At 47.7% G+C, this 25,367-nt stretch overlaps 1 protein-coding gene across 3 annotated transcripts in view; it reads right to left on the reverse strand.

Annotated features, from left to right (window-relative positions):
• The window catches only part of ARHGAP39 (Rho GTPase activating protein 39), a 110,692-nt gene that overhangs the window by 57,211 nt on the left and 28,114 nt on the right, over window positions 1-25,367 (reverse strand). For all 3 annotated transcript variants that reach the window (XM_058699481.1, XM_058699480.1, XM_058699479.1), the window contains exon 2: window positions 3,515-3,680. In XM_058699481.1, the coding sequence (XP_058555464.1) occupies window positions 3,515-3,594 (80 nt within the window). In that variant the 5' untranslated portion in view covers window positions 3,595-3,680. The remainder of the gene's footprint in view (window positions 1-3,514; window positions 3,681-25,367) is intronic.

Genomic DNA, 25,367 nt, shown 5'->3' on the forward strand with positions numbered 1-25,367 from the left:
CCAGTTGGATTCACACGAATCCAAACCTTAAAGTATCCAGAGGAGCCTGAAGACCTCAGTCAGGAAAGGGTTTATGAAATCAGACAGAAAAGATGGGAAGGCACAAGAAAGCCAGTGAGACAGATGACATCGGAGTTTAACATGTTTGTTCGTCAAAAACCAACCAAATAACATGAAAAGTAAGTACAGAGAAAAAATATTCCATGCGTGTAATCCAATCACATACCTAGGGTACAAAGGAAAGCCTACAAATCAGAAAGGTTAAGACAAATGATTCAGCAGAAAGAAAAGGATGAGAGATTATTCTCAGAGGAAGAAGACTGAGGAGACGACGCTCCCTAGGTGTCAGGTACGGATGCTGAAGCCACAGGCCAACCACCAACCACGAAGGAACTTCTGGTGGAGCCGGCACACGGCAGTGGGGCAGGGGGGATCTGGCATCTACGCTGCTTTCAGGGCCCTGAGTGCAGGGATAGCCCTTGGGATCCAGCGGCACAGGCACCATGGGAGGGAGAGCTGGCTGCTATGTCTCCTGCCCGGTGCTGACCGCGCCCTAGGAGGTACGTGAGCCGCGGGAAGTCAGCTGCGAGGAGAGTGGGCCTGAGAGGAGCAGGCACATGCGGTCTGTGGGTCAGAATGTGGCCAGGTCAGGACATGCAGAACACACGCAGAGGTCAACGGAACCGGCAGAAGGGCGGAGGCAGACTTACGAAGCCAAGCACAGACATCGCGGATCAGGGCCTTTAATGAACGGTGCTGGACAACTGGACAGCATTTGGTGAACCGAAAAGGCAGATCCATACCTCACAAAACACAAGAATGAGCTCCAAGTGGACCTGAGCTCTACACACAAGAACAAAACGATACCAGCACCATGAGAAAACTCTGTCTTTCCCCATAACCTCAACAAAGGGACAGATTTTCTAATTGTGACTAAAAGTCCAGATGCACCAAAAGAAAAGATTAATAGAGTATAAAGTGAAAAATATTGTTTTTTGGGACACATTTGATGAAAATATTAAATATTTAAAAAAATGTCTTTAATGTTTATTTATTTTTGAGACAGAGAGAGACAGAGCATGAACTAGGGAGGCTCAGAGAGAGAGGGAGACACAGAATCTGAAACAGGCTCCAGGCTCTGATCTGTCAGCACAGAGCCGGATGTGGGGCTCGAACTCACAGACCATGAGATCATGACCTGAGCTGAAGTCGGATGCCCAACCAACTGAGCCACCCAGGTGCCCCAAAAATATTAAATATTTTAATATAAATTACAGACAAAGGGCTCTAATCCTTCATATATGGATTTGAACAAAAAAACCCCATAAAAATACCATAGAAAAATGGGAAAAGGAGACATTCCACTTCTCCTGGTATTAGACATAAAACCCAAGTTGAGTGGAGACCCATTGCCCCTACCCCACGCGCCATCCAAGGGAGGCCGTGGGCAGACGGGCACAGCACACAGGACTCCACGGAGGGCATGCAGTGGCCAACACATCTATGGCCCTGCGGCCCCTCGTCTGGATGTACCTGGAGACGTACCTCTGACAACACAAAATTACAAAGCACAGGCTTTGCACTGCAGCACCCTTGTAACTGCACAATATTGGAAGCTGCCAAGATATGCAACTCAAGACTGGTTGAACACTACGGTGGGCAAGCACAGAGTGATCCAGGGATCCTCACAAACACAGGAGGTAAACCAGAAAAACCACCGGCCAGGGGCCTGCACAGAGGTCTGGGAAGGAGTGGTCCTTCTCTGAATGTATGTGCTGCATAGTTTTGTCTTTTAGAACCACGTTAATGGTCTATGTGTTTACAAAACAAAATTAAAGCAACAGGAAGAGAAGGGAGAAGGAAAAAACTCAATGGAAATGGAAACAAATGAATCCAACTGTATTTCAATGAGCATCACAACCACAACCAAGGGGAAAGAACTAATCCAAGGGAGAACAGGACTAGACTCTGTATTCAGTTTTTGAGCAGAGTGCACATGGGGGGTGGAGTACAAAGAAATTCTGACCTTATTTTGAGTGTTTTATATGTGTGTGTATATATATGTATACACACACACACACACACACACACACACATATACGGAACAGGTGAAGCAATTCCGAAATGGTTTGCAGATAGGCTATCAGATGAGCAAACGAGTACACATGCTGATGCTCTTGGGAGCAGGCGGCTGCCGAGAAGAGCAGACCCTCGGGGAAAGCGCTGGAACTGGAGGAACTGGAGTGAACTTAGCACTTTTAATGTGTGTACATAGATGCACACACACATTTTCTCGTCTGCTTAAAGGGCCAAGAAGCAAACACAGTGCCAGAGCCGCAAGTATGCCAAGCCCTCAGACTGGCCCTCCAATACCCATCTTCCTGGAAAGGAACCAGGGCTGCTCAGAGAAGCAGCTGCCTGCAGGCAGGGCAGCAGCACAAGATGTGCCTGGAGCCAGAAGGAAGGAGCATCCAAGAGGCACGGACACGTAGCAGAAGGAACCTCACCGGCCCCATCTGGGACAACGCAAGCACCAAAGTAATTAAGTGCAAGAACGAACTACAGACCCTGTAGAACAGAAAGGAATTTCTGAGTCCGTACTGAGAATGAACAGAGGAATCCACGAGCAAGGGACAAGGGGTGCAGAGTGCCGGCTGTAGGCCCCCCCGTAGCAGGGAAGTCGGCGCTCTGCACACATCCCAGGAAAGACTGAACTGTGTAAGAAACGAGCAGAACGCCCAAAGCAGTGAGGGGCAGGGTGGCGAGGGGAGAGCGGAGGAGCAGCAGGTGGCCGTGTGTCTGCAGAGGTGAGACCCCGGGACCGGCAGGACACGGCTGTGCGGCATCTACTAAGAAATCGGCAAACACGAACCAGCGCTCCGTTTGAAAGGGCAACTATTGCCTTAAAAAGTGTCAGTGTCACAAAAGGCAGGGAACCTTCCAGATTATAAAAGGCGAAGGGGCCGCACAGCAGCAGCAAGTCCGGTAGGGCGAGTGTCTCAGGAGGGGCTGGAAGCACCGTGAAGGATGACAGGAACCAGCTGCCAAAGGCTGGACCACGAGGCAGAGGAGATGGGAGACGTGCCCCACATGCCCCCCAAAAACGGCACCGTGCCGAGGGAGGGGGTGCACAGAGGCCACAGGGTGAAGGGCAAGGTGGTGCAAGTATCCAGTGCACCGTTTCTGCTCTTGCAACTTTTCTGTAAGTGTGGGATTATTTACAAATAAAGCTGAAAACGAGAAACATTAAAACGATGAACTGCCTTGGTGTGGACTGATGCCCAGAGGGGCGCACGGAGTTGGGTCCACCGCTGGCCTGCAGGGCATCTGGGCCCCCTCCCTCTGCAGCAGGAACCCAGGGGCGGGGCTTCCAAGGGAGCACATCAAATCCCGAAGAAAGCAGGGCTCACCCCTGGCAGCAAAGCCCTGGCAGCCCGCCGGCTGCTGGTCCTTCTCTGAAAGGAAGAAAACCAGTCCTCTGATGACTCGGCCTGCACAGACGGCTTCCGCTTACCTCGTGCTCGACCCTGAAATCCGGGGCTCCTGCACGCCAGCATCATGGCTGTCACATTCATAATCCCTCGTCTGGGACATTGCAGTCTTTTCCGGAGGCCCCAGGCGGACAGAAGTCAGAGGATCATCGGGACTCTCCCTCCACTGTCAGTCAGGAAGGCACCGCCCTGTGAGAGAGCAGAAGCCTCTAAGCACATAAACTCAGAAAACATCTTTGGGTTTGGGGAACCCGAAACGGCCCAGCCCAGCCCCTCACAGCCCAGTGCGCTGGCCAGAGTAAGGAACATCCAGGCCCGAGCACAGTTTCTCTGCTCCCTGTGCCCGGCCCCTGAACCCCAGCCCACAGGAGGGCACCCAGGCCCCTTGCCAGCTGACCCTGGGGAAGCTGCTGCCACCTCTCAGACACAATGTCCTCGGCTTCCAACAGGGACAGCACCACCCGCCTGGGGCTGCAGTAGCGCTGTGCACAAAGCATGTGGCATGGCCCAGACAGGAAAACGCTCACGAATAGGCAACACTCACACAGGATCACCTGATTGATGACAAAGGGTGGACTTTTCTTTTTAAAATATTTATTCATGGGGCGCCTGGGTGGCGCAGTCGGTTAAGCATCCGACTTCAGCCAGGTCACGATCTCGCGGTCCGTGAGTTCGAGCCCCGCGTCAGGCTCTGGGCTGACAGCTCAGAGCCTGGAGCCTGTTTCCGATTCTGTGTCTCCCTCTCTCTCTGCCCCTCCCCCGTTCATGCTCTGTCTCTCTCTCTGTCCCAAAAAAAATAAATAAAAAACATTAAAAAAAAAATTTAAAAAAAATAAAATATTTATTCATTTTTGAGAGAGGGAGGGAAGGAGGGACAGAGGATCTGAAGCAGACTCTTGTGCCAACAGCAGCAAGCCTGACGAGGGGCTTGAACTCACGAACCATGAGATCATGACTTGAGCTGAAGCTGGATGCTCAATCGACTGAGCCACCCAAGCTCCCAAGAGTGGACTTTTAAAAAATGGTATTGTCGTGACTAGATACACACATGGGAAAAAATGGATCCTGACCCCTATCTCATCCAATACACAAAACTCCATTCTAGACGAATTATACTTCTAAACATTACAAGTAAAACAATAAGGTTTTTAGAAAAAAAATGTAGAAGTTTTTTAGTCTTATAACAGGTTTGGGTATCTCAATCAGACATAAAAAACCACTAAGCACAAAGAAAAATTGATGAGTTGACTATAATAAAATTAAGAGCCCCTGTTTATCAACACACCATTAAGTAAAAAGACAAGCCCAGAAAGGGAAATATTTGCTACAGAGAACATGCACAACACAGGACACACGTATGCGTATCTAATCTAACTAGTCCCAGGACATATACAAAATTCCTAGGAAAAGGCAGATAATCCAACAGAAAAATGGACGAGGACTAGAACAAACACTTTAATGTTTATTTTATTTATTTATTTTTTTTGAGAAAAGCATGCACGGGGAAGGGTAGAGAGAGAGGGACAGACAGTCCCAAAGCAGGCTTCGAGCTGACAGCAGAGAGCCCGGGTTCAAACTCACGAACCATGAGATGAAGACTTGAACTAAGTCGGATGTTCAACTGACTGAGCCACCCAGGCACCCTTTAACAAATATTAAAAAAAAATCCATGTGGCTAATAAACACATGGAAGTATGCTCAGCCTCATCAGTCATCAGGGAAATGCTTACGCCATCAAGAACCCAATGGCTAATTAAAATATAATGTTAATGAAAAAGCATAACCAGTACACCCACCAAAATGGCTAAAATGGGAAAGGAAACCCATCACATGCTAGCAAGGGCAAGGCAGCTCATCAGGGCTTCAAGAGATGGGTCAGCCTGCTCAGGACCACAGCTGGCAGTACTTCCTAGAGCTGCACGTACACCTTGGCCCCCACCGAGAGCTTCCACTTACAGCGATAAAGGCTGGCAGAGGACACACACACACACACACACACACACACACACACACACACTTACCTGGACCTGCACACAATGTTCCCAGCAGCCCTGGTCACAATGGTCAAAACAAGAAACTGCCGAATGTTCATCACAGTAGAACAGACCCTCAAAGTTCCTCCAGGAGCCTACCCACAACCTAGGTGAAGCTCCCAGAGGGTGAAAGACAAAAGCCAAACACAATCAGACGCATACAGTACGATTCCCTCACATAAATACGTTCAAAATCAGGCTGAATCAGTCTCTGCTGTCAGAAGTCAGAAGCAGCCACCTCCAGTCCAGATAGTGAGGGGAGGGGCCCAAAGGGCAGTGTCATTTGACTTTCAGCTTGGCTCCACTTACGAGAGTGTTGGTTTATGAAAGCTCAAGAGTGTCCCGCCTGTGCCCTCAAGCTTTTCTGTACGTACATGTCTCAGTTTCGGCAGAAAGCCTGCAGAATGAGGAGCAAGAATATCGCTAGGGACACTGTCCCTGACCCTCCCCAGCAGAGGCTGGTCCACAGAACCCAACTATGCTATTCAAGGGGAAATAAAACAGATTCAAAGCACCAGATGGGGTACAGCTAGCCAGAAACCCAAGGGCGGGAGACTACAAGCCAATCAGACACTTTCTCCAAGGCTCAGAGGGATGGTGACAGCACAGATCAACCTGACGGTGCTTGGCTCATGAGCTGAGATCACCTGCCTAGAAGAAACGCTCCCAGCCTTCTCCTTTCTGCCATATGAATATCCATACAAATTTTACTTAAATACTTAAAACTACTGGGAATGCCATTAAAAAAAAACGAAACTCAAGTATTTCTAACTCTTTGCCCATCTGGGTGAAAACAGGTGGCCTTCCTTTATGGCTTCAACATTAAAAAAACACTGAGCAGTGTTAGTAAAATTCTGAAAAGCTAAAACATATCTACCATAACCTGAAAGCAACTCAAATCAACCACCTGCACCTGCGTATCCCCTTTCAGTTCTTGTCCATCCTTTAAGGCTGGTCCAGAGCAGGGGGCACAGTGGTCGCTGAAGATTACCTCTGAGATGCCTGACTGGCCCTCCTTCCTCAAGTCATCCCTGGATCAGTCCCTCCATCCAGAAAGGCTCTCCGATCCGGGACAGACACCACGTCCCACTGACTCCAGATGCTCCGGGTCTGACACCAGACAGTGACGGCCCTCCCAACTCTGCTCTTCATTCCTGAAGTTGTCTTCATTCTTCTAGCTCCTTTGCATTTCCATGTGAATTTCTTCTCATATTATCTTTGTCTGGTTTTGGTATCAGGGTAATACTAGCCTAAGAAAATGAACTGAGAATATTCCATCCTCTCAATTTGCTGGGAGAGTTTGTGCAGAATCGCTATTATTTGTCCCTCAAACGTTTGGCGGAATACGCCAGTGGAACCATCTGGGCCTGTCCTTTTCTTTGCAGGAAGGTTTTTAATTACAATTTTAATTCGTTCAGTAGATACAGAGCTAACCAGTTCTTAAACTTCTTCTTGAGTCATGTTTAGTGGTTTTGGCCTCCCAAGAATTTGTCCATTTCATGTAAATTGTGTCAGATTTATTGGCACAAAGTTGTTATGCCATTCTTTTATCGTCCTTTTAAGATCAATATAATATGTAGTGATGCCGTCTCTTTTGTTCCTGATATTGGTAATTTATGATCTGGCTAGCCAGAAGTTTGTCAATTATACTGATCTTGAATAAGAAAAAGACAGTGTTGGGCTTCATCAATTTTTCACCTATTTTTTTTTTTTTGCCTGCTTTAATTAATTTCCACTTTGATCTGAATTATTTCCTTTGCAGTCCTTTGGATTTAATTTTTTAATTTTAATTTAAATTTTTCTAGTTTAAGGTAGAAATTGAGTTTAGTGCTTTGCAACCTTTTAAAGTTTCAATCTGAGTCAGGCATTTAGTGTTACAAAGTCCCCTTCAGGGTATAGCTTTTGTGGCATCCAACAAATTTTGATTTTCATTTTCATCTAATGCAAAAACCTGCCAATTTCCCTTTTGATTTCTCCTTTGACTCATGGATTACATAGACGTACATGATTTACTTTGCCAGTAGCTGGTGATTTTCTAGATATTTTTATTGGTTCAGAAAAACTTATGATGCAGACAAATGGTCCATCCTGGTAAACAGCTCATATGCACTGGAAAGCACGGTGTTGGGTAGACTGCTCGATGAATGCCAACCGGGGCAGGTGGGCTGACGGTAGCAGCATTCAATTTCTGTCTACCTGTTTTACCAATTTCTGAGTAAAGGACACCAAGAACTCCAACTTTATAATTGCAGATTTATCTATTTCTCTTTGCAGTTCTATCAATTCTTTGTTAAGTTTATTTATTTTGAGAGAGAGAGAGAGAGAGAGAGAGAGAGACAGAGACGCAGAGAGAGGAAGGAGAAAATCCCAAGCAGATTCCATACTGTCAGTGCAGAGCCCGACGCTTGGGCTTGAACTCTCAAACCGTGAGATCATGACCTGAAATGAAATCGGACGCTTAACCGAGACCCTCAGGCACTCCAGTTCTGTCAGTTTTTGTTTCACGTGTTTTGTCGCTCTGCTATTAGGTACATAAAGTTTATGTTGTCCTCTTGGTGAATTAACCTCTTTCCCATCATGAAATATCTTTATCTGGTAGTTTTCTTTGCTCCGAAATCAGTATATTTGACATTATTACAGCAAATCCAGCTTTCTATTAGTGTTAGAATTGTACATCTTTTGCCTTCCTTTTACTTTTAACCTGTTTGTGTCTTTACTATTTAAAGTGGGTTTTGGGGCGCCTGGGTGGCGCAGTCGGTTAAGCGTCCGACTTCAGCCAGGTCACGATCTCGCGGTCCGTGAGTTCGAGCCCCGCGTCAGGCTCTGGGCTGATGGCTCGGAGCCTGGAGCCTGTTTCCGATTCTGTGTCTCCCTCTCTCTCTGCCCCTCCCCCGTTCATGCTCTGTCTCTCTCTGTCCCAAAAATAAATAAAAAACGTTGAAAAAATAAATAAATAAATAAAGTGGGTTTATTGTAGCCAGCATATATTTGGGTACTGTCTTTTAATGCTGACAAATTCTGCCTTTTAATTGGGTGTTTAAACCATCTAGATTTGTGATTGTTGACATGGTTAGGTTGAAATCTACCATTCTGCTCCTTTAATTTTTTAATTTTTATTTAATTTTTTATTTGGGGGGGGGGAAGGCGGCGCAAAGAGAGAATCCTAAGCAGGCTCCACGCTCAGTGTGGAGCCTGATACATGGTTCAATCCCACTACCCTGAGATTATGGCCTGAGCCAAAATCAAGAGTTGGACATGCAACTGACTGAGCCACCCAGGTGCCTTCATTTTGCTAATTTAAAAAAATTCGTCTCATTTATTCTTTATTCCCCTTTTCCTTTTTGGATTAAGTATTGTATGTGATTCAATTTTATCTCCATTGCTAACTTACCAGCTGTATGTAATTCATTGTTTTACTATTTTAGTAGATGCTTTTGGGTTTATAGTGTCCATATTTAATTCATTATAGTCTGCCTTCAAGAGAAATCATACCACTTTGAGTACATGTGTCTGGCATTTCTCCTCTCCTGGACCTCGTGCCATTCTTGCCATATCTTATTCTATATATAACCGCCCCCCCCCCTTCTGCTATCTTATTACTTTTCCTCAAATAGTTATCTTCTAAAGAGATTTAAATAATAAGACAGTATATGTATATCTAGACATGCAGCTGCCATTTCCAGGAGTCTTCACTCTTTTGGGTAGACCTAGATTTCCACATGGGTTCATTTTCCTGTAGCCTGAAGCCTTTGGTGCCACTCCTGTAACATCCGTTGTGGTGAAGGTCTGCTGGTGATGGATTTTCAGCTTTTCTACATCTGAGATATCTTTACTCCACCTTCATTTAACAACGTGTTTACACGGGCAGAGTTCCAGGCTAGCTGCTCCCTGGCCTCTTCACCCACACTTTCCAAAGAGAAATCTGCTATCATCTGCACTGTTGTTCCTCTGTATGTAGTCTTGTTTTCTGGCCGCTTTTTTATTTTCATTAAGAAAAAAATTTTTTTGATGTTTATTTATTTTTGAGAGAGACAGAGCATGAGTGGCAGAGAGAGAGGGAGACACAGAACTCATAGCAGGCTCTATCTAGGCTCTGCATTGTCAGCAGAGACCGACACGGCGCTCAAACCCACAAACTGTGAGATCATGACCTGAGCCAAAGTCAGACACTTAACCAACTGAGCCACCCAGGCACCCCGTTTTCTGGCTGCTTTTACGACTTTCTCTTCATCACTGATTTTGAGCAATTGGATTATCATGTGCCTTGTGTTAACAGTATTTGTGTTTGTGTTTAGGGTTTGTTAAGATTGCTTAAGTTGATAGTTTTCACCAAATTTGGAAGCATTTCAGCTAATATTTATTCAGATAGTGTTTCTGCACTCTTCCTTCCCCACTGGGATCTACAATTACACAAGTGTTAGTTAGTCCTCTGCCAGATGTCCCACAGCTCAGTCCTGCTCTTTTGCTTATTTGAGAGTACTTTTCCTGTCCTTGTTTTACTTTGCATAGACCTTACTGCTTTGTCTTCAAGTTCACTGAGCTTTTCTTCTGCAGCGTGTAATCTGTTCCTCCCACCCAGTATGTTTTGCATTCAGACATTTTAGTTTCAACTCTGTGAGTTTAATTTGGATCTTTTTGTGATTCAGTCTTTACTTCATCTTGTCTCTACTCAACGTATCCAGTGTTTCCTTTAGCTTTTTGAACACATGGAATATAGTTATAATAACCTGTGTATTCCTATAAATATTCTTGAGCTTTGTTTTGGGACACAGTTACTTGGAAAATGTGTGAAACCTTCAGTTCTTGCTTCTACCACTGGTTAGGGGCACCAGAGCACTATTTATTCTACGGATAATTACCCTCCACTGAGCAGTCAACCCAGTGCCCTGTGAATTATGAAGGAAGGTTCAGTCTGCCTCATGACAAGACCCCTTTCACAGTGTTCTGAGAGCTCTGAGCATCGTTCCCTCTAACTCTTCTGGGGGATTCTCCCTGCCTCTACCAGCTTCCTCACACCCACATATTGAATGGCACTCTCCCACAGGCCTCCAAGTTCTCTCCACTTGCAGCATTCCACTCTGCTGCTCTTCCCTACACGCTCCATCACCGTGGCCACCCCAGACTCCTGAACTCAGGGGCTCTGCCAGACCCTGCATCCCTGCAGCACAACCTGGAAACTCTGCTCATGCAGGGAGCCAGGAAATCACTGGACTCACCTTGTTCGACTCTCATCTCACAGGAATCAGTATAGTTTGTCGTCTTAGACCCACAACTTAGAAAACCAAGGTTTCATAAATATTGTCCAGCTTTTTTGAAACTGGTCAGAGAAAGACAAATATCATATGACTTCGCTCATATGAGGACTTTAAGAGACAAAACAGAGGAACATAAGGGAAGGGAAGCAAAAATAATGTAAAACCAGGGAGGGGGGCAAAACTTAAGAGACTCTTAAATAAGGAGAACAAACAGACGGTTGCTGGAGGGGTTGTGGGAGGGGGGATGGGCTCAATGGGGGAGGGGCACTAAGGAATCTACTCCTGAAATCACTGTCGCACCATGTGCTAACTTGGATGCAAATGATAAAAATTAAACAAATTATAGAAAGTAAAAAAAAAAATGTAACTATGTTATACACTAAATATAAATATATATGGTCCAGCTTTTTATTAGTTCCTTGTGAGAAGGTAAATATGACCCCTGTTGCTTCATCTTGGGAACAGGAGGAAGTGCAGGTACTCTTGTTCAGCACTGCACAATTACACAAATAAAGTATTACAACTGTGATATTTAATTTCCCTTCCTCCCCAGAGGGTAAGCTCCATGAGAGCAGGGATGATATTTGCTTTGTGAACCACTGCATCCTTGGCATGGAGTAATCAAACATTTACTGAATAAACACATTCCATAATCACCTGGAATTTACCTTGGCATAGTGTATAACTAAGGACTTAAAATGTCTGTTCGAGGCTATGCGACATACGGTTCCAAATATATGAGAGTCTGGAAAACACTAAACTATATTAATGGTACAAAGACTGGCTACCAGTGATCCAGGGGAGGGAGGAAGGTTGAACAGGGGATTTTTTTAAAGTGGTGAACATACTCAGTACAATTTTGCCATTGTGGATACCTGACACTATGCATTTGTCAAAACCACAGAAATTTATAGCATAAAGAGTGAACTTTAACATATGCAAGTTAAAAAAAATAATTTAGGAAGTCAAGGTTTCTCAAAATGCAATGCAGCATAGGACAAAACAATCTACCTGTATCGCAAATGTATGAAACAACCTCAAAGGAGGTGGTGGAAAGGTGCTAACCTGAATGACTTTGGAAATGAGCAAGGGTAGAAGACTCAACACAAAAGGAACTACATACAGGCACTGTCTCTAGTTGACAAAGTCACTTGTCAGGAGTATGGGTCTCCAACTCTGATACCACTACATGTGTACATGGGAACTGAACAATTCAGCAAAACGATGGCAGGTTACAGGCAAGCGTGGGGAGGAGGCTAGGACGACCCCACATGGGGATCGGTTAGGGTGGAGACAAAAGTCAGAACCCATGAGAGATGGGTTCCTCAGAACCTGGAGAGATCTCTGTGTGTATGTGTGCACACACATACACCCACACACAGGCCAGCGTGCACGCACAGATTTCCTGGTTCCGTGAGCTAAGAGAGCCTAGAAGCAACAACAACAGCCCCCAGCGAGGATCATACCCAGTGCCCAGCTCTGGGCTCTGACAGCATTCTCCTCGGAGAAACGGCTGAAATCCCTGGGGCAGGAAAAAGACAAGGTGAGTTTAAAGGGTCCCACTGAGGCAGTGAGGAAGAGCTAAAACAAAGACAAAGCCCCAGAGTGATGGGGTCTGTCAAAGGGACAACGAAGCCAACTGAAAGAGCTCTCAATGACCAAAGCTGGCGCAGTGTGAGGGGGGAAGTCATATGAGATGATAATCCAAAGTATAAAATATCTGAGCCCATACTGATATAAGTGAATAACCAAATAAATAAGTGAAGTGGGGAAAACAGACACATCTCTCCTTGAAAAGAGCAGTCTGTGTAAATGCTCTGCCTCCAAGGACACGGCTCTCCAGCACGCCCTTCCTCTCAAAGCCGCACAGTGCAGCACCTGGCAGACACAACTCCACCAGGTGGGGTGCCTGTGCCGAGGCCACGCTGGCTCAGAACAAATTCCTGGGGAGCATTTCTTCACCCCTCACCTTGCTGCCTCTGCTCCACTGCCGTCCACAGCAGAGGATGAGGTGGGCTGGGCCGGCACAACAGACTCAGTTCACCGACCAGTTTCTGTTCTAGCGCCTGGTCATGTCGTATCCATTTTTTCCAGAAACGTGATGCACCCTTCTCACTGTGCACAGCTGGCCTTCCTTTACTCTCAGGAGGCCTTGGTCTGCTTGTCCCTTGCACCCTGGACATCATCTCTCCTCTGGACTCCCCACACCCATCCCGACCCACAACGGACCACCCTGCAGCCTTCTGGCTCAGGCACCTTCTCTCTGACCACTTTTCTGATTTCTCCCCACGCCAGCATGTTCTTTCCAAGCAGCCTGTCCTCTGGAGGACTAATTCCTCCTAGGAGTGTCCATCCCGTTTTGTCATTGCTAATGGGGCTCTCACGTTGGTAATGGATTTCGGACTTCAGTTCCCTTTCTCAGTTCTGCCAGCTCACTTCCTCTCCTGCTATGTCGTCTTTTCTTTGAGCTCTTTTTTATGTGTTTTGAATTTTGTATTTTTAGTATACAGAAAAAGTTCTATCTAAACTTTCCATCTGTTAATTCTTCTGTTTGCTTCACCCACGGTTTAATTGTGCTCATTCCCTCTTCTCTTCTCCTTCTTCAGTCTGTACATAAGGTCTGGCTCCTGATTATTGCTCATCTTTAAACAAGGAATGAGACAGTCTCAAACCGGGTGTATCATTCCAGGATGCTCTATTGCCAAGTTTTCTTACAGGCTCTGCCCTGGAAATGAGTTTCTGGTATTAGGACATCTTTTGGTTGCAAGTGACGGAAACCCAACTCCAACCGAAAGCAGACCTAACGGGGCTGTCTGGGTCGAGGCCCCACCGACGCAGGGGTCCCAGAAAGGCCTCAGGGCCACCTCCCCCCGGTGCTCTGCTCAGGCTGGCGGCACTTTCAGATGGGCTGTCTCCGCGCGCCACAGGTTCCTGCCCTCTGGTCCAGCGAAGGTCCCCCAAAGGCTCTGGCGACCGCCGTGGCCTCGGCCCAGCTGGGGCTCACAGGGGGCCTGCCTGCACAGCCGCTTCAGGGCCGGCGGCAGCCCAGCACCAGAGCTCACTCCAGCTCACCTCCCTCACCACATGCCTCCCACATCTGGTCTGTCCCACAGCCACTGCTGTGTCACGTAAATGCCGTCAGTCGTGTCCCTAAATCCTCTTTGTGCATCAGGGCTTTGGCTCTTGCCGCCCTCTCCCCGTCTCTTCCTCCTCCGGCTGTGGCTCTTCCTTGGGTTCATTGTAGATTAAATCTCGTTCTCTATTTCTCATTCTTTCTGTTCATTTCAGTGAGTTTCAGGGAGGGAAGTAGAATAAACAAGTCTTTAGTCAGCCATCATCTCCAAAAGGCCTAAGTTCCATTCTCAATGCTGTTTTTAATAAGTTTTCCAAGTTCTGAACAATGAGTGCATCTCAGTTTCATGTTCTGAAAGCTTGGCTCTAAGCAGGAAGCACAATGGCCCATTCTCTACACTCAGTGACCAGGACAGGCTGGCATTTCCCGCTCGCGCCTCCCGCAAGGCTCTTCTCATCGACCCCCTCCAAAGGTTTCAACCGTGACCCGACCTGCCAGTCATGGCATCAACTTGTGGGTCAGGACCAGCTTTTCAAACTTTTCTGGGAAGGATGTTGGACCACACCCCACACAGAAAGGACGCTTGTTTGGAGACACTTGGGTGCAGCACAGAGTGAATCTCTGAGGGCGCTTGGACAGCTGCCGCCTTGGGGACAGCACTTGGCCTCTGGTCGCGGGAGGCTCCATGACAGTCAGGACACCCAGACACGCTGGGCTGCACAGCCCCTGCTCCTGTGGTCCTTGCTGTTCGGGGCTTCTCTCACCAACAAAACTGTACCAGGACCCCCACGGGACCACATAGAGAACAAAATACACATCACACATTCAGAATACGCATCACACATTCAGGTGCCAGAGGTCAGAAAAGAGAAGCCAGCCTGTGACCAGAACAGCCCCACGCCCGGTCCTGCTTGTTCCCCAAACCCTCTACAAGCATGGCATGACCCCACCAGGGTCTGAGAGAAATGAGGGCAGCTGTGAGAGGGTATTGTGACAAAGGGGTGACAGCAGCTCTGGGTCCTGCGGTCACCTTTCCCAGAGCCCACAGGCTGGGGTGCCGGCCAGCCTCCAGCTGGTGGGAGACTCCACCCAATTGCCTCAGCCTCCGAACTGGCAAGTTGGGGGTATCAGCCAGAGTCTGAGGGCAGGACCAGGATGGAGGGAGACTCGGGTCTCTGCAAAGAAAGATGTAGACGACGGTTTTCTTATTACTTTTATCTCTTGATTGTTTAAAAATGCTCTGATTTCAGGGGTGCCTGGGTGGCTCAGTCTGACTGAGCATCCAAAGCATCTGACTTCGCCTCAGGTCATGATCTCCTGGTTCATGAGTTCGAGCCCCGCATCGGACTCTCTACTGACAGCCTGGAGCCTACTTCGGATTCTGTATCTCCCTCTCTCTCTGCCCACCCCCCCGCGCATGCTGTTCTCTCAAAAATAAATAAACGTTAAAAAAAAAATTTTAAATGCTCTGAACTAGAATCATGCCTTCTGCTCGCTACTGTACTAGTGCCTAGACCTCTGCATTGTGAGTCAACACTAAATAAAGTAAAATAACTGGCTGGTTTCTTAACAGAAGCCTCCTTTTGAGTGAAAAAAGGGCTTAAGAGTGTGACAGGCAGAGGAGCGGGGGAACCTGGTGGGGGGGGGAGGGGGGAGGTGTTAAGGGAGCTTCTCGCCTGTCCCTCCCCTTGGGGGCGCCAGGGAGGTAGCAGCCAGCAGGGCAGGGCATGGCAGCGTGCAGCCCTCAGGCCACAGACTCGGGAGCAAACAGAAGAGCCAGGAGGAAAATAAGCTCCTGCAAGCACTGAGGGACAACTGGAAACACAGACAAGAGCAGCCCGCGGCCGGGCCCTCATCGCAGGGGCACGGCTGCACCTGGTCTCTGGAGCGCAGGGGGCCTGCGCCTTGCGGTGGTGGGGTCTGGGACCGTCTCCTCGGGCAAGCCGTTTCCACACCTGCCTTCATTCGTCTCATTTCTCTACTTTCACGCTCTGCTTTTGTCATCTGCGCTTATTTCCAAAACAGTATTTTCAATAGGACAGAATGTTTTTATTTCTATTAGAGGCTACGGCAACGTTCCTCAGAAAGTCCTGAACCTGTCCCTCTGCAGGTCCCAGCCGCCGCCCGTGGGGCAGAGTGGCCTGCACACCTCGGGGGTGGGAGGAGCAGCCGACACCCGGCCCTGCCCCTCTCCTCTGCTCGGGGACTTCGTAGGGACCTTCAGAAGAGCTGACTTCACAACTTCCTCATGCATTCTGGGACTGTTTTCAGGAATATGTAAAGGGAGGCTAGGAAAGGGGGCTCCTGGCCCTGGGTCAGCCTGCCGTCGAGTCCTACGTGTGAGCTCCCTGCACTCTGTCCTGAGAGATGCCCCTCTCACTTGCCACAGGTCCTTTACCTTGAAAGTCAGCGCAGGCGCACCTCGGCAAGGCCCCAACCCTCCTCACAGCGCGGACGGAGGGCCAGCTCTCCTCCCTGCGGCAGAAGGCTGCCCCCTGCTCAGCAGGTCCTGGGGGCCAGCTGGGGCAGGTTGCAGCCCGGGTGACACGTTCCCCAGTAGGGAGGTGGCATTTGAGTGGAGAAATGGTGCCTGGCTCTCACTGAGGCTACCGCCAGGGCTGCCCCCCTCAGCCTGGACTGTTGGGTCCTGATCCTACTCAGGTGCCCCCCAGCCTCACCTCTGGAAGAGCACCAACACAGTGCGGACAAGTGAGTGTGTGTGAAGACACACGGTGACGTGGCGACAGCTGTCCTGGGATCAGTCCCGGGGAGCTGCATGCGCGTCCACCCTCTGCAGACCCTTAGCCGTGCGGGCCTTGGCCATCTTCCCCTCCACCTCAGGAGTCAGGTCCTGCTCAGGCCTCGCCCCACGGATGAGCAGAGGGCAGCCCAGGGTCATCTGCTGGCCCAGACCTGCCCTGTGCCGATGCCTGGAGCCGTGGTGGGGCAGCTAGGACGGCTGGTGGGCAAGGGGCACGCCCAGAGCAGGTCTGGTGTTGTGGGGGAGCCCCAACTGCACTGCAGGCCTCGAGCCAGCAACCCCCACCCCCACCCCAAGGGCAGCTGCTCACTGCTCTCCGCCTCACACTGCAGGAAAGTTCCGGGCATGAGTGGGCGACAAGGTTCTTGATTCCAACTTCCTACATGAGCCCTAGAACAGAAGACGCTCTGTGCTGGCTCCTAATGGGGGCTGTTTGGAGAAGGAGTCCCAGGAAGCTGCAATCTGCTCCTGGTGCCCAGCAACTCTCCTCACTCCAAGCTTGGGCACCCCCACCCCTGCCTGGTGTCTGAGAGGCGGCCCCACACAGGCCAGAATGGGGCTCGAGGCAAGGTGGACCTACCCACTCCCTTAGGGTACATGCCCTGCTGCCCTGGATACCCCCATATCTGGCTCTGCCCTCAGCCTCTCCAGAGGCGACTTCTACACCTGTGTCCTAGGAAAGGACAGGGACCACGGCAGTGATGAGGGAGTCCCGAGACTCCCCACAGACACAGACACCATTGGCACCCTCGGGTCAGGGTGAGCAACTGGGACGCTAAACAGCACCCTCCATTCACTGGTTCTCGTCTAGACAGAAAATGCCAAAGATCGGAGCCACCTCCCACTTCCCACCTCCCTGCCCCCGCCCACCTGGCCTGTCCCACTGGCAAGGGCACCTTGATGGCACTAAGAACCAAGCAGGCCACCACCCTCCCGTCTGCATGGGACAGCCCCTCACACTCAGTCTGAGCTCTAGAACAAAAGCCTGCCACCTCCTGAGAGCTTCATCCTACGGCTGAAAGGCCAGCAGATATTCCCAAATGCCAAGGTTGCCAATTCCTGTGAACAGATAAACCCATGCAGCTAAACACGGCCTAGCAAAGGAGCAATTCACTCGGGGAAACTAAGCATTTTGCGAGCGGCCGCCACAAGGGGCCCGCGTCCGTGTGGTGGAGAAGTTTACACAGAACTGAGAGACGGATGAGCAGCATGAAGTTCTAAGGTCCTGAAATTACATTTCAGGAAGGGGAGTAAAGTCAAGTCCTTTTCCAACACAGAAACCATAGCAGACTTCCCACCCACAGACACCATGAGCGTAACTGCTGAAGAGTGTTCCTGAGCAAGGAGGGCGGACCAGGGAGCAGGAAAGCACGTGGGGGACACTGACCATTGGCTAAAGTATTTTTCAAAGTGATAAAATGACATTTTCAGTCAAAACCACAACAGCTAGTATGATGGTTACGAGAGTTATTCTCAAGCCCAAAAGGAGAACAAAGGTGCTGCATGACCACAAACTTCCTTCTTTTAATGGATTATTTCAGGCGGGGGGTGGGGGGGGGGCGGGGGGGCGGCGGACAGACAGAGAAGGGGAGAGAGAATCCCAAGCAGGCCCTGGGCTGTCAGTGCAGAGGCCCACGAGGGGCTCAAACCCAGGAACCGTGAGATCATGACCCGAGCCAAGATCATGAGTCAGACGCCTAAATGACTGAGCCACCCAGATGCCCCATGAACTTCCTTATTGGGAGGACCCAGAGGGAGCATATGATAAAATGTTAACCAAACACCAGAGAAAAATAAAACAGAAAAATTTTATCAATCCCACAGAAAGCAGGATAGAAAACATCAGGAAACAGACGTAACCAGCACATGGAAGATTTGAGCCCTGCACACCTGCAGACTGGTGCCAGCAGCCACTGGTAACAGATCCCACTGGGGTCTGCACAGGGCCCTGAGCACCGTGAGGCCTGGGAGCCACACCCTTCTGTCACGAGTGCGGTCTTCAGGGCTTCTGTTGTCTGTGAGGGAGTCCCTTCCAGCTACTCACTGGAGGTTCCAGAAAACTGCAGATAAACCTGAGAAACATTTCACCAACTCTGACTATCAGAGGCTCCTTTCTGCCCAGTCCCCGCTACAGAAGGAAAGCAACTTCCTGGAACCAGAAGGGCCAGGCTGAGCTGAGTGTGGTGAAGGAGAAGGAGAAGGAGCTCCTGGAGAAGGAGCCGTGCCCCTCCTCTGACACAGGAGACCAGCCCACAGCACCCACTGGAAATATTTTGGAGTAAAGACTTCCATTTCTGTCAGAATAATGAACCAGACAGCTTGCCCAACCCTCTAAGAGAGAACAAAGAAACGATATTATGAGGGTTTTAAACAAGGTGAGTCACATGCATCCAGTTTTAAGACGCTGGTCTGACTCTTTCCATCCAACAATGGAAGAGCATTCAGTGGTTAAAACTCTTGCTGAGGACAACTAGAAAACCAAATTAAAAAAAAAAAATGGGGGGCCCCTGGGTGGTTCAGTTGGTTAAGTGTCCAAGTCTTGATTTCTGCTCAGGTAATGGTCCCAGGGTCATGGGATTGAGCCCCATGTTAAGACTGTCTCTCCATCTGGGGTACCTGGGTGGCTCAGTTGGTTGAACATCTGACTCTTGATTTTGGCTCAGGTCATGATCTCACGGCTTCATGAGTTCAAGCCCTGTGTTGGGCTCTGTGCTGGCAGCGTGGAGCCTGCTTAAGATTCTCTCTCTCTCTCTCTCTCTCTCTCTCTCTCTGCCCCTCCCCTGCAGGAGCTCACACTCTCTTAAAAACAAAAAAGTTTACATCTATTTGAAGGGGGTTCCTGACTCTTGATTTCAGCTCAGGTCATGATCTCACAGGGGTCAAGCCCCGCGTCAGGCTCTGCACTGGCAGTGAGGAGCCTGCTTGGGATTCTCTCTCCCTCTCTCTGCCCCTCTCCCACTTGTAATATCTCTGTTTCTCTCAAAATAAATAAACAAACCTAAAAAATTTGTTTTTAAAAATAAATAAATCTATTTGAAGGCAAGGGAATGCTACAGTATAGCCAGGAGCCACAGGGCCAAGACCCAGGGAGGCCACAGGAGAAGGGAGCCTGCTCAAGAGGGCCTGGGCATTGAGCTGAGTGTCAGCGTGGCTGTGCAGCACATCAGGCACCTGTCCAGGCCATGCTGCCATGCAGCTAGGACTTACAGGGCAAGGCACTGGCTAAAGGCAACGGTGACGAATGGATCACATAGATGACAAGATTTAGAATTTCAGGAGACAGAGTGAAGAGGGGAGCTGCAGGTACCAGCCCCACTCCCCACAGTTCCTGATGTCCCCACATGATGCAAGTGATGTGAAGGCTCCCAGATGGCATTAGCCATTGAAACTGTCCAAGAACTCAGAAACTGCCTCATCCTTCCTTTCCTGGAAATACTGAGATGCCATCAGAGAATTTGCAAAAAGGAGATCTAAGAACAGACCTGGGTCACCTCAAGTCTCACCTGTACTTCTGTGCACAATCCATTATGCATAGCACCTGCTAGCTCTCTGCACCTTCTTCTTTAATCAAACTATCCACACACACAAGGTTTACAGGACCGAGGCATGCTCTACCCCTGGTGCCCCACTGTCACCTGCCACACTGTCATTCCCACACCCCAGGGATTAGCTTCCCCATTCACTACCTTGTTTTGGTAAAGAATATCTCAGTCACTTCCAGGGAAGGAAGGATGAGGCAAATTCTGAGGTCTCTGAAAGTTACAATGGATAAAAGATAGTATACTAGAAATCATCTTCCATCAGATTTTTTGACATTGCTTCACGGACTTCTAAACTCCAGAATTGCTATTAAGAAGTCCAAAGTCATCCTGATCCTTGATTCATGAACTGACCTGTTTCTCTCTGTCGGAAAGCCTCAAGAGTCTTCTGCTTGTCCTGTTCCAGAATTTCAAGGTGATGGGTCTGATTTCATACACTGTGCTGGATGTCTGGTGGCTCCACAGCGTTTTCTTCAATGACTTTGTGGGTGACTTTCTGTCATTGATGTTTCCACTCTTCCATGCCCGCAACTTTCACTACTGGCTACTGGACTCCCCAGACAGGTAGGTCCTCTAAATGTTCTTCCCTCCTATTTTCCAGCTCTACGTTCTACATCCTGAGATCTCCAACTTCATCTTGTAACCTACCGCTGTAATCTCCCTGTTTCTGAGCCCTACAGAGGGCAATTACGCCAGGTGATGCTTAGATTTAGAGACATTGTTACCACCTGTTAACCATTCCTTTTCACAGCTCATTCTTTCCTTTCAAAATCATTTCCCTCCTTCTTGCAGACTATTTAACAAAGCACCTTTAACAAAGTTCTGTGGATAGTAACCTACTGTGGTTTATTTGAGAAAACCTTCATTTCACCTTTGTTCTTAAAAGATAATCTGGCTGGACGCCCAGTCTTCTCCCAGCATCTCAGACCCCTTCCACCACCTTCTGGCTTGCCTCACTGCTGCAGAGAAGGCAGCCAGCAGCGTTGAAACCATTACTCAGATGGCCTCTCTCTTACTCCTGAGTGCACCTTACTTATTTGTTTGTTTGTTTGTTTATTTTTGAGGGGGGGGGAGGTGCCAAAAGAGGGGGACAGAAGATCCAAAGCAGGCTCTGTGCTGACAGCAGAGAGCCCGATGTGGGGCTGAAACTCACCAACCGCAAGATCGTGACCTGAGTCGATGTGGGACACTCAACTGACTGAGCCACTCAGGCGCCCCTGTTTATTTATTTTTCAAAGATTTTATTTTTAAGTAATCTCTACACCCACCATGGGCCTCGAACTCACAGTTCTCAGGTTGAGAGTCGCACGCTCCTCCCACTGAGCCAGCCAGCAGTCCCACTACTGGTTACTTTTAAAATCCTCTCTTGAGGGGTGCCTGAGTGGCTCAGGTGGTTGGGCGTCCAACTTTGGTTCAGGTCATGACCTCACGTTCTGTGAGTTCGAGCCCCACATCGGACTCTGTGCTGACAGCTTGGAGCCTGCCTCAGATTCTGTGTCTCCCTCTCTCTACCCCTCCCGTGCCCACGCTCTGTCTCTCTCGTTCTTAAAAATAAATAAACAGGGGCGCCTGGGTGGCGCAGTCGGTTAAGTGTCCGACTTCAGCTCAGGTCACGATCTCGCGGTCCGTGAGTTCGAGCCCCGCGTCAGGCTCTGGGCTGATGGCTCAGAGCCTGGAGTCTGTTTCCGATTCTGTGTCTCCCTCTCTCTCTGCCCCTCCCCCATTCATGCTCTGTCTCTCTCTGTCCCAAAAATAAATAAAAAACGTTGAAAAAAAAAATTAAAAAAAAAATAAATAAAATAAATAAATAAATAAATAAACAGGGGCGCCTGGGTGGCGCAGTCGGTTAAGCGTCCGACTTCAGCCAGGTCACGATCTCGCGGTCCGTGAGTTTGAGCCCCGCGTCAGGCTCTGGGCTGATGGCTCGGAGCCTGGAGCCTGTTTCCGATTCTGTGTCTCCCTCTCTCTGCACCTCCCCTGTTCAGGCTCTGTCTCTCTCTGTCCCAAAAATAAATAAAAAACGTTGAAAAAAAAATTTAAAAATAAATAAAAACTATTTTTAAAAAATCCTCCCTTGGTCTTCGGTGTTTTGGAGCATCACTATGCTGTGTCTCAATAAAGACACTATTAATCCTGTTTGAAATAAACTATATTTCCATCATCACAACTTTTATCAATTCCAGAATATTTTTCAGCCAACAGCTCTTCAAATATTGCCTCTCCTCCCTTCTATTTTCCTTTTGGGGGCTGAAATCAAATGCATCTTAAACTTTTGCTCTGTGTCCTCTACCTCCTCTCCATCACCTTCTCCATCCTATTTTGCATCTTTTTTTTTTTTTTTAAGTTTACTTGGGGGGGGGGGAGGGGGGGAGTATGCATGCGTACATGCACAACAGGGGAGGGGCAGAGGAGAGAGGGAGAGAGAGAATCCCAGGAAGGTTCCGTGTTGTCAGCATACAGCCTGACTCAGGGCTCAAACCCAGGAACCGTGAAATCATGACTTGAGCTGAAACCAAGAGTCAGAACACTTAACAGAGGTCTCATCCTATCCTGCATCGGACTAATTTGCTGTGTTAATATACTCCTTTCAGTTTGTTCACAAAGTCTCTCTTTAACTGCGTATAATCTGATAACTGTTAATTTTTTTAATTTCAAGTATTTATTTCTAGAGATTCCATTTGGTCTCTTTCAAATCTTCTGATGCTTCCAGTTTTCTGCTCATTTTCATAGTTCTGTTTTACCTCTTTAAAGTCCCCAGAGCCTCTAAATTCTGAGCTTTTTGAGGGTTCTGTAGTGCAAATAGGATTAGTTCTCAAATTTCCTCACTGCCAACATAGAATCTGGCTTTCTCATATCTGCCAAGTGAATTATGACTTATCCATCTGCTTTCAGCTTCCCAAACTTTACTGCTATTGTCTCCCTCGCGCTTTACCCGACCTTCTAAGTTTGACTTTTTAGAACACCACTTTACTGTTCATTTAGCAGGTATCTGGGAGAGAGTGAAATTGTACACCTGTGTTTAATCTTCCACCCTTACCTGAAAGTCAATATGCTTTCTTTAAAGGGGTGCCTGGGGGGCTCAGTTGGTTCAGCGTCCAACTTCAGCTCAGGTCACGATCTCACAGTTCCTGAGTTCGAGCCCATGTCAGGCTCTGTGCTGACAGCTCAGAGCCTGGAGACTGTTTCAGATTCTGTGTCTCCCTCTCTCTCTCTGCCCCTCCCCTGCTCATGTCATGTCTTTCAAAAATAAAAATTTTTAAAAATTTAAAAACTACCCTCAGCATAAAAAATTGCAATTGGACCCTAGAAATAATTTTTAATTAATTTAAAATTTCATTCCCACCCTATAAATTATTTCAAACACAAAGGAAATAACTTCTTAACCTCATCATCTATTAACATTAGTCATATTAAAAATACAGGCATACGCCATGGACATCTTCCTGGTTAACATTTCTTGGTGGCATGTCTTTTGGTTCTTCATAGTCTACAAGTGCATAAATCGTATTATTCCTCTAAAATATATTCCAGTTACTGGTTATAGGTATACATTTGTATTTAAGTCAGAAAACCAAATCGAAATTTTCCCTAAAGCAACATGCAGAAAAAAGCTGCAAGTTGCATTTCTAGCCCAATGAGAAGTCATAATTGCCCGTGCATGTCTAAAAAGTATGCCACGTGTCAACTGGGCATGTGCTGCACCAGTGCTGCAGACAACAGCATCTGGGTTTTACCACAGGGAAGGAACAGCAAATGTTTCAGTTGTCTGGAAATCTAGAAACCACTTCTGACATCCTAACATCCTAACATGATAGCCTATTTCTTATAAAAAGGTGTTTTACCATTGTTTTAAAGAAACTGGTTGGTTGATATAATGAATTAATTTTCCCATTTAATATGATGGAAAAGACTTGGCTTTTTCATGCAGGATGTCTGATTTTCTTTCCTTTTTTAACGTTTATTCAATTTTGAGAGACAGAAAGAAACAGAGTGTGAGTGGAGGTGGGGGGGGGGGGCACACAGAGAGAGGGAGACACAGAATCCGAAGCAGGCTCCAGGCTCCGAGCCATCAGCACAGAGCCTGACTCGGGGCTTGAACCCACGAGCCAGGAGATCATGACCTGAGCTGAAGTCAGATGCTCAACCGACTGAGCCACCCAGGTGCCCACAGAATATCTGATTTTCAAGACGGGTTACCAATGTTAAGTGAAAAATACTTGGCTACTTGTTCTTTGTAGAATACATTACAAGTGTTATGTGAAAATATTGAAAGCTATTTCTGCTAAAAGGAAGATTCAAGAAATCTATGCCCTATTTGAGGTTCCCTGATACCAAGGATTTGCTAAACTCAGACAAGTTCGAATAAACTGCCCCTTGCTTGCTTTTCTGCCTCTGACCCTGCTCAGTTCATACACAATGTGATTCAAAGAAGGCAGTTTTCAGGGCAAAATTACAAAACAACATTTCAATACAGATTTAACAACAAAAAAAGGTGCTGAAGTATTGCAAGAAAGAACAGCGTTTTCTTGATAGTATCCACTGAGGCAGATAAACATTCCACAAAATATTGTTAAAAATGTAGCCAAGGGGCATCTGGGTGGCTCAGTGGGTTGAGCATCCAACTCTTGATTTCAGCTCAGGTCATGATCCCAGGGTGGTGGGACTGAACCCCATGTCAGGCTCCCCACTGAGCACGGAGCCTGCTTAAGATTCTCTCTCCCTCTGCCCCTCCCCCGCTTGCTAGCACTTGTGTGCATGCACTCTCTCTCTCTCTCTCTCTCAAAAAAAAATTTTTTTTTTTAATTTAGCCAAACTTTCCATTTCACTGTTGTCAATTTTAGCATCTCCCACTGTTTTGTTCTGGTTTTTACCTCATCAGGCTTTGGCACATAGGACAGATGGTGTGCTGACATCATTTTTCATCTATATTGGCATTACTCTAGTTCTTTCTTATTTACGAAAGTAAAATTCACATTTAACTCCATTTTTTAAATCTCAGTAATCTTTGTATTCACGCTAGTAAGTACAAAAAACGCAAGACACAATTCTTTTAATAACATATTAACCAGGCAAGCCTCGGAGATACTGAGGGTTATTACTGACCACCAACCACAACAAAGTGACTATTGCAATGAAGTGAGTCAAATGAATTGTTTTGTTTCCCTGCACATATAAACATATTTACACTACACTGTCATCTATTAAGTGTGCAACA

Source organism: Neofelis nebulosa, chromosome 14 (genome assembly GCF_028018385.1).
Source record: "Neofelis nebulosa isolate mNeoNeb1 chromosome 14, mNeoNeb1.pri, whole genome shotgun sequence".
NCBI lineage: Eukaryota > Metazoa > Chordata > Mammalia > Carnivora > Felidae > Neofelis > Neofelis nebulosa.